General features: G+C 36.8%; 1 protein-coding gene across 3 annotated transcripts in view; it reads left to right on the top strand.

Moving 5' to 3' along the window:
- LOC101860420 overlaps positions 1–10,000 on the top strand; it is a 64,833-nt gene that overhangs the window by 17,547 nt on the left and 37,286 nt on the right. For all 3 annotated transcript variants that reach the window (XM_013084665.2, XM_035970700.1, XM_035970701.1), the window contains exons 6-12: positions 1,913–2,036; positions 2,711–2,810; positions 3,524–3,612; positions 3,932–4,031; positions 4,651–4,749; positions 6,471–6,574; positions 8,288–8,455. In XM_013084665.2, coding sequence (XP_012940119.1) covers positions 1,913–2,036; positions 2,711–2,810; positions 3,524–3,612; positions 3,932–4,031; positions 4,651–4,749; positions 6,471–6,574; positions 8,288–8,455 — 784 coding nt within the window. The remainder of the gene's footprint in view (positions 1–1,912; positions 2,037–2,710; positions 2,811–3,523; positions 3,613–3,931; positions 4,032–4,650; positions 4,750–6,470; positions 6,575–8,287; positions 8,456–10,000) is intronic.

The raw sequence follows: 10,000 nt of genomic DNA on the forward strand, positions 1-10,000 counted from the left end.
ACTGTGTGTGTGTGTGTGTGTGTGTGTGTGTGTGTGTGTGTGTGTGTGTGTGTGTGTGTGTGTGTATGTTTGAGTGCATACTTGGGCACTTTTTGGGGAGATGCCTTTTCCTTTGGATTTTTATTGTGTTGTTATTCATGTTCTTCTTCTACTATGTTATATCACAATGTCAATTTCAGTATTGTGCGGTACCGGTATGTTTATAGGGGGGTTTGGTTTTTTGTTTCATTAATGTACAAGCTACTAATTATATATAACCTATTTAATTTTTTTGGTTAAAATGCTCTATAAATAGTGATATAATCAGTGTCCTTACAAATAAAACTTTTTGGGCTAAAATTATTGTGTCTGTTGCTTTGATTTTCATTCTAATTTTTGTTCAATATTGTTGCTCCTGTTTAAACAAGTATTATTACATTACTCAGGTTTGGTGTAAAAAGGAAGATATTGTTTAGTACAGATTTTACAAATTGTCAACATCTTATTTCAGCAATTTATTGAACAGGGGACATAATCATTTTTTATATTCCATTAATGGCAAGATTTGTCTTCCTTGTTTTGTTAGCTTGGCTGCTTATCAATTTGTTTGATGAAAAATAACTCTTCCTTTTTACTTAAGACAGATGAATAATGATGATAATGTACATAATTTTAAGTCTGAGGTTGGTTATTTGCAGAATATGTTTGAAGTCTTGTAGTCTTGAGAATCTTAATCATAATGTGTTAATAAGGGAATCCCCTGACTTCACAAACATCTTCTCCAGACTGGACTTCTCAAACGTTTTTGGCGTTCTTTTTGTTTTTGGTTATGTTGTCTTGTGTTTTTGTTTGTGTTGTTTTCTATCTTTTGTTTTTCAGTTGAGATGAAAATGGGTCACTTTTTTCATGCAACCTAACACAGAACTTATGTGTTCAATTCAGTCTTGTTTCTTTAGTCTTGAGACATGAAATCTATTGCAACTACATTGTATGTGGGAACTTATCATAAATGTTTTTGCCTAGTTATGATAATTATCATGTACAAAGGCTTAAAGATGCTGCAGACAGAGGCATATGCCTCAGATTTTATCCAGTTTATTTCCTGGTTTGTAATGCCTGTACAAGACACATAAATTATCAGATTCTGGATAATTAGCCCTCTCTGAATGTTTAATTTCAAAAGACTTTTACTTGTTTAAGAAAGCAAAAAACTAATATTTTATTGATGCACCTGTTTATATTATGAGATGTGTTGAAACTTTTTCTTGAACTTTATGACAGCTGAAATGAATAATTACTGTGCGCTAGCAAAATGGTGTAACTCAGAGTTGTGTCAAAATGCAACAAGCCTTTTATTTTGTTTCTTGGTACTATATCTATCTTTTGGTAAAACCAAAACAAAAATGCGCTAGCAGTCACAAAACGAAAATGCGTGGCAAGTTTTACCATTATTAGATGAAAAATGATCTGGTTGAACAGTTGTTTTTTTTTCATTTATCTCAAAAGCAGTGAAGAGATGTGCCATTTTGCTATCAAGACGAAGTGACCATATGTTAATCTGTAAATTACTGTAAATTAGTTTTGTCTAGGCTGGTTTTTGCATTTTCATATCTCATATCTATGAATTTAAGTACAATCAACAAACTTCATAAGCTATCTTGCACCCATGTTTCTGTATTGAAATATGTTGTTATGTCTCAAACACTGGCAATTGGCAGCATATATTTTAATTAAACGTTTCATTTCTGAAAAATGCAGTAACTGGGAGAGTGTGTTCACATACATACTTTTGTGTGCGTGTGCGTGTGTGTGTGTGTGTGTGTGTGTGTGTGTGTGTGTGTGTGTGCGTGCATGCGTGTATATGCATGTCTATGTGTGTGTTTTTATGTATGTGAGTTTGTAAATTAATATCTCCAACATTCATTCTCAACAGGAAATGAAACTGGATCTCCCCAAGTGATGACTCCAGCCTATCGGAGTGTCCACTCATCAGATTCTCATGTGCAAAGGGTGGTGGATGACATGCCAAATGCTGTGGACAGGATTTGGAACTTAAGGTATATACAATTGTTGGAATCTTCAGTCATCTTTGCCAAGACAGACTGACTAACTGTTCTGAGATTTTTGGTGCAGACTCGTCTGAATTGCATTTGAAAAATGGTTCAGAGGAACTTGTATATTGTTACAGTTGTGGTCTGATCACCAAGCCTTGAAAGTGAAAATCCTGAAAGTGGATTGGTTTTTGGGTTATTAAAAAAAAAATTGATGTTGTTGTAATAACAGTATTGCCAATTAAAAGGTATCAAAACAGAACAAAAAAGATTTAAGTGAATGTTTGTCAAAGAAATGTACATACTTTCTATCTGACTTGTACACTATTGAAAAAAAATATAGTATAGCTCGTATGCGTCAAACACAGAAGACTCGAAATCTTGCATCCATCGAACTGTGTCTGCGGTCCCGTTTTTTTTTTTTCTTTATCTTTGTAAGATATCCCTTGCACTGTGGATCTCTTGAACTACCGAGGGGGCTCCCGACAAATTCGAGCTATCCATGTTAAACTGTACATACTTTTTCCCATACTTAAAAAAATAGGGACATTGATATGGGCTGTCTGCCTATGGCAGAGCAAGTGTTCTTGTTCTCTAGCAAATCATATAAAAATGAAGAGGGGGGGGGCTTTCTTTTGCCAGGGTGAATAAACATGCTGTTCTCTTTACTTAATTAACAGAGAGAGTCTTCATCATGATTACCTGAAAATGAAGAGGCCATACAAAGGTGAACTTGGTGTGGAAAGTTATGAGGCTTGGCAGATGCCTGACTATTATGTAGTAAGTATTTCATCACATGCCAATAACTGGTCATAGCCTTACACGTCTCATCTGATTTTGATTATTTATAATATCTTGAGTTCCCTTACGTTTACAAAAGCATGCATGTACCATTTCAAATAAGCACTTCATTAATAGAGGTGTCATAGTCTAATGGAGAAGTAAAGACTTATGCTTGCAACATATGATATTGCATCTTGGAAAAAGGTTCTTTTCCTTTGTACTGCTCTGTTCACTCAGCTGCTAATGGGTGCTTGATAATCTCATAGGGCAGAAATATGTGAATTATTTTATTCAAACGCCTGTTAGATTTGGGACAGATTAAGCTGGCCAATTAAGTTGCCATGACGTCTTGTGAGCATTTATTTAAAGTGACAGTGGACCATGAACCAGTACCTTAACTATTACTTTATTCCTTTGTAAAGTGAACTATTTTTTTGGTCCTTTTTGATGCAATTAAATTTACTTGTTTGTGAGAGCTTGGGACAGCTTAAAATCAATGTATTGTCTGTTTAGCCTGTTAAGATGAAAGACTACTAAATGTATGTCTTATTTATAAAAACATAAATGTAGATATATGATAAGTGATCTGATGATAAGACAATTTATCTGATGATAAGAAAGGATTATTGATGCTTGTGTATGTGTATATGTGCTTTTATGAAACAACTCTATTCATGGATATATATTGCATATCAAAAATATTTTGTCAGGTGCGGAAGCTCGTTGATGACTTTGTGGATGACTTCATTGTGAAGCACATTCCTTCAGACTACTCTGTCTTTGAACGAAGCATGAAGCTGTGAGTGGTATTTTCACAAACAAAAAGCAATGGATTTATGCGTATATTTGCAGCTTGTATGTGTGTTTATGTGGAATGTATTTCAGTAAGTGTGTTTTTGTCTATGTATGTGAATGTATACTTGTGTGTGCATATTATGTGTATGTGCTCATTTTACCATGTTTGCATGTGAATAGTTTGTGTACCTATGCTCCTACATAGGTACAATATTTTAGTTCAGTGTGTGTGCGTGTGTATTTTTTAAGCTAACCCCTATATGAATGTCTATAATCATTTTGTTATTCCAAGTGCTATGAATGTCGTCTTGTCATAATTTTAGGGAGATGATGGTGCAAAAGGATAGAAACTGGCATCAGACATCCACTGCCTTGGCTGAAAGGAGAGCTGTAAAACTTGCTGCTGAGGAAATTATGCTTGAGGTGAATGTCATGCCTTCATTTAATCTGATACTTTGTCTTTTGTTTAAAATTCAAATCTAACTGTAGATAGATCATTATGGAGATAGGCTTTGACCATGCCTGTCTAAGTCACCCTGAGCTGAGAGAGGGATGCAGTATCCAAGCAGAAAGATCAAAATAGTTGATGGAAATTCTCCCAACATAGGATTCAAAGTCAGCAGTCTGTGCATGCCACAGCAAAACACCTAACCACTCACCAAAGATGCCAGTTTTTCTTTTTTTCCGGGAAAAAGATAAAAGACAATTTGTTCATGACATGAATTACCCTTTCATATTTCTTTCCTGGGATGATAGTAGGAAATAATAGTGGAAAGAAAGAATAAAAGTGTTGGAGTACTGCCCTCATGTATCCTTTATCGTCTGATGGATAGAAATGCATATGTTGTGTAAACGCACCTGAGGATCTTTAACACTCTGACACATATTTTTGGAGAGGGACCACATTTAATTAAGTCCGTAAGAGATATAGATCTATATGAGAGAGAGCAAGAATCATGTTTAAATGTTTGGTCTTATACTGGATAGCCTATAGATGACAACAATAAATTTCCCACTTTTTGTGTCCTGATCCTACTCACAGGTGACCAGTAAGATGACAAAGGAGATTGCCGGAGAAGGAATTCACCAGGATGTCATGTTCAAGAGGATTTCTTCGAACATGTTCATGAAGGAAGCAGAGGTAGGTCCTAGCCAGATGAATGTAGTATCAAGGTTCAGAGTTGATGTTTCTTCACACTCAACACATGTGATTTGACATAGCGTTCAATAGGATTAATTTGTTTTTCCTGTGTATTTGTGCGCTGCGTGCAACTTTTTTTCTTTTTTTTTGGTAAGTGTTTGACGGGGCTCGCAACTGCATAAGGTCATATGAGCGGTGGCGGCCGAAGCCTACTTTTATCAATCTTAGACCACCAAGGGATCTTTAAGATGCACAACTTGCACATGGGCCCTCCAAGATTTTTCGCCCTTGTCGGAGAAGGCTAGAGGAAGATCTTTCCTACCAGAAGATCAGGGGTGTGTCTGAAAGGCAGTAGTAAGAAGGAGCCAAGGAGAAGCAGTAGAAAGGCTGCAGAAAGAGTCAAGAGCCGAGAGGAGGGGGCAAAGGAGGTGAGGGGGTGGAGGCAGAAAGGGGAGACAAAAGCAGACAACAGAACATTGTTAGAGAGCAAGAAAGGAGGTGAAAGGAGACAATTTTAGAGAAGAAATTTTTTTCAGCCGCTGCCCAGATTCGAACCCGGGACCTTTGAGTAAGAGGCGAACACTTTAACTTCTAGACCACGAGAGCCCCATGTGTGCAACTTTATCTATGATGTACAATACCCTGGGGCAATAAAAAGATGTATTTTTATTCTCTCGTTCCACGTGGCGTCAATGTCCTAGTGGTTAGGCTCCCAGACTTGTAACTGTAAGGCCATGGGTTCCAATCCCTTCAGGGGCCCAACGTTGTGTTCTTTGGAAAGGCACTTTACACGAATTTTCCTTACTTCACCTAGATGGAAATGGGAACCCAGCTATTATATATAGACAGTGAAAGGTCTTGTCAGTTTGTTAGTGTTTGAGCGCTTAACCAGCTGCTTGTGCTGTATGCTTTCTGGGAAGTTGAGAATGTTTCTGAGTGTACTATGGTCTGCTGGGGTAATAATATAGTGTAACGTGCATAGAATTTGCCATCGAGCAGGGATATGCGCTATACAAATGCTATCTATTATTATTAATATCTTTTTGACATTTGGGTATGACCCCAAGCCCAGATGTTCTGCTCCCCTAGAAAAATAATTAAATAATTAAAAAGAAATCTACTATTGCAGTGAAGAAATCTTTGGCACAGACAGTGAACACAGAAATGACATTGACTTGACATACTTTACTCAACCATGACTCTTAAAGAGTTGTTACATGGTAGGCCTGCTTTTGGTATGACATGCACTATTTCTTAAAGTGCTCTTGTCTAGGCCCAATATCGTAAGAAAGCTTTACTATAATTTTCTGACTTGTAGGCCAACATGATATGGTTCTATGTTTTGCTCAATTTCTGGTCTGATGGTAATATTTTGTACTGAGATTTTTCTGAAGACAGAGATTGTGAACGTCATAACATTATGTTTGTTTAGCTTCTGCTGTCTCAATATGGTTTGTTTTTAGTTTGATTTGAGTTACGCAGTTTAAGGTTATTTCCTGATTATTTCTTTGACATATTTTGTTTTTATTTTATTTTACAATAAGTATTCTGTTTCCTTCTGCCTGTAAGGGTCACATTGGGCTGCTTTTCATGTCATGATGTAGTTCCAATAGAAATAAGAAAAAACAAAACGCGTATAATTTTGAAATTTGTATGTCTTACACGATTGTTATACCTATGGTCCTTTAAAAACACAACTATTTATTGCTGTTGTACCTCAGATACAAGCCACAGGGAAACCGGATGGGCGAGATCCCAACGACAAGGCCTATGACTTGGTCTCTCGGTCGTTTGACTCATTACAGAAAAACAGAGATCATCACAAGTGTGTACATCTTTTTGGGAATTAAGGTCCACTTTATACTTTAAAAAACTACTCAAGGACATTGTTTGGGTGTAGAGTACATGTTACTTGTCATGAATATTACAAAGCAATTGCAGTAATCTGTCACTTTAGCTATATTGTCAGCAGGCTGTTTAAACATACTGAGGCCAAAAAGCAACTTTTTTCATGAGAGAGAAAAAATCTTGATTCATTCTTTTAAAAGTTGTACCTAAATTTATGGGGTTTTTTTCTTGCTTTTGTTTAACTTTTAGATTTTGCATACCAACAAAATCTTTATTGAACACGCACAACTCATACCACAAATTATAATTTAAACTGCAACAAAACAGGGGGAAAAAATAAAATTTTGGTCTTTGAACATTAGTTTGAACAGCTGGGTAACAATATGTGGTTCAAAGAGAGTCCCTCTCGAAATGAAAGTAGGGGGACTACTTTTTAAAAAATAATTTGACTGAAAAGTGTATTTTACTGAAATTGTTTTCTCATTGTACCATTACCCAATAAATTAAACAATTATATGAAATCAAAGAAAAACCGCATTTTTCTGCCAATTTTTATCTAATTTTTGTTTTTTACTCAACTTCTTTTATGTCTGTATAAAAAGACATTTCCTTGTGAATTTTACTGAAAAACGTTGATTAAAGGCACAAATTATGTGATTTTTCAGTTTTCAAGGACTTTCAAGCCATTGAAGAAAAAAACAACTTTGGCGACCATTTTCTCTCTAATTTTATCACTGAAACCAGGTGACCCCACCTCCTTCAATCGCAAATATTTTAAATTCTATTCAAGATAGATGGGGATATTTTTCTTTGAAAGCAGGGCAGGTTAATAACCTTTTAAATGATACCAATATCTCCACATGCCTAAAAATTGACACGTGCCTGATTCCACTGCGTTGTGACTCAATAGCTTCTTGAGACCTTGACCTCTGAATCTGCTGGATCCACGTACTTGACCTCTTGTTTGATTGCAAAAATTACGCCACCTTATGCTGAGTATGTATGCGAGTCCATTTGGAAAATATTAACACAATACTGCTTGCAATCTACAGCCAAATTGATACCATTTTGTCCGTTGATTATAATTTCAGGCACCAATTTTCTTAGACAAACAATGTGTCTTTTATCTTTTTCACAAATTCTATGCGCTAGCTCCTGCCTATTTTCACTTTACATATTCATGATTTTAGCAAAACTATTTCTGGATTCTTCTTGTCATGATGTTTTTTAATGTAACCAAGGCCCCCATTGCCAGAGGAAAAGGACCACTAGGGCATTTTTTTGTTTTGTTTTGTTTTCTTGCAATATTTCAACAAGTTTTTAAGACTTTCTAATTTCTAAGAAAACACTACGGTTAAAGTCTAGCTTGATATTATGTTTCTAATGTATAGAGTGATGCCTGAGGTGTAGCAGTAAGGCACTTTACTGTCCCATGCAGAAGACCTGAGTTCGGTTCTAGTGTGTTGAAAATTTTGTTGAATACCTCCATCTTTCTGCAGGTACGCTGTATCCCTCTCAGCCAGGTTTGGCCCTCACAGGCAGGGTGGAAGCTGCCCGCCTCCTAAATTATCAAAAAGGGCATAAAACTACAATTAAAATTACAATGAAAGATTCCTACTATCCCCACTCCAGCTTGTGGCCGGTATGTTTCCAGATTCACATGTTGAAAAGTTTTCCCCGTCTATTTCAGGAAAGGCGTGTGGGGTCATTCCCAGGTCATGAGCCATCCAGAGGTTCCTGCCCCACAACCACTACAGAGGGACCCAGGGCCTCCTCCACCCAGCCCGAAAAACAAAAAAGGAAAGAAAATTCCAGAACCACCCAAAACTAAGACACCATCTCATGTTGTGAAACAGAAGTAGGTGTTGTAGAGACGTGTGGGTTTGTGTGTGTTCTCCTGGTGGCGGCTTGCTCTGCTGTATCTGCACTGATTTCTGGTAAAGGTGGTGATGATAGAGTTGAATTCTGTGTGTGTGCTCTGATTTCTGCCCAAGGTGGTGGTGGTTGGGATGATTGTGTTCATTGCTGTTACTGTGTGCACAGTGGTTCCTCCTAGTTGACCTCGTTTGAACAAAGTAACCCCTTGTTTTGTAATTGGGTAACTGATCAGGACTTAATGGCTTTTTAAAACCAAATGTCCCTCTCTCCTAATATGCTCTGACAAAAACTACCAATGCATGCCAGAAATTGCGATAGTTCGAAGTATGAGTTTAAATTAGGAATTCAGATTTTTCTCTTGAGACCATCACTTTTTTTCTAGTTTTGAAAAACTTCTTAATCTTGTGAAATGGTAGGTTTCATGAGTGCTCCATTTATGATATGATATACTCTGTCTGAATTCCATACATTATAAAAACTGGGATGGATGCTTCCCTTTATGTATAACTGCAATGTTGTGTGAAGGAAAAGGAAAATCTTCTTTTGAGTTTATAAGACGTCTGTTGTAGAGTGTATCCATATTTCTATCCAGGAGAAATAGAGGAGGTAATTTTCTCTTGGATAAAGTACTAGCCTATTGTAATGCGTATGATTATTTAGAGCCTCGTGGTATTGGAAATCTTAACTACCATACTAGATATTTCTCCCGGGAAAACAAGACATGAGTAGGCTCATCCCTGTCCCTTGGTATTCACTGAATGATACTTGAAAGAGGACTTATTAATCATGATGTTCCAAATGATCACAGTGCTCAAACGTTTGTTGTTACTGGAAGGTCGTTGTAATGTGGAGGAATGTGGAGTATGGAGATTGTGGTATAGCTTGAAGGAACCAGTGCATCTACCCCAATACTTTTGTCTGTTGTGTTTAGTGGAATAATTTTCAGATTCTGGAGAGTTTCTCCTGGACATAACAAAAGGCTTTTGAATATGTGTGTCTGATCCTGTGTACTCTGGGCTAGTCTGGAGTTTTATTTTGAATAAAACAGTTTCATAAAATGTTCAGGAGAGCCACCCCCCCCCCCCCCCCCCATATTTGCCTCTCAACAGCCAATTGCTTTGAATATCTTCCAAACACTTTCCCTGCCTCATTCATAAAGGTATCAATACCAGACTAAGGCAGAAATGTGCACCATGTTTTAATTAAACTATCAGGTAGAATGGATATCTCAGTTTTATTCAAAACTGGATATACTGTCTTTTTAAATAAAGCTCCACGTCCATACCAGTACACTGTTATATGAATTTTAGTTTTGGGGAATATGGCGTGTATAATGCTCTATAGCATTGAATTCATGAAGTACCTGAAAGACATATAAAAGTATCTAAAGAATTTGTATACCTTACGATGTGTTTACCCCTCACTTTTCAGACTGTACTGCCAGTGTAATGCTTCTAGACTGTAGCTCCTGTTTTTTCCCCATCCTCATTTATTTATTGGGCCTGACTTCTGGATTTTTCCTTGG

Source organism: Aplysia californica, unplaced genomic scaffold (genome assembly GCF_000002075.1).
Source record: "Aplysia californica isolate F4 #8 unplaced genomic scaffold, AplCal3.0 scaffold00308, whole genome shotgun sequence".
In the NCBI taxonomy this organism is placed as follows: Eukaryota; Metazoa; Mollusca; class Gastropoda; order Aplysiida; family Aplysiidae; genus Aplysia; species Aplysia californica.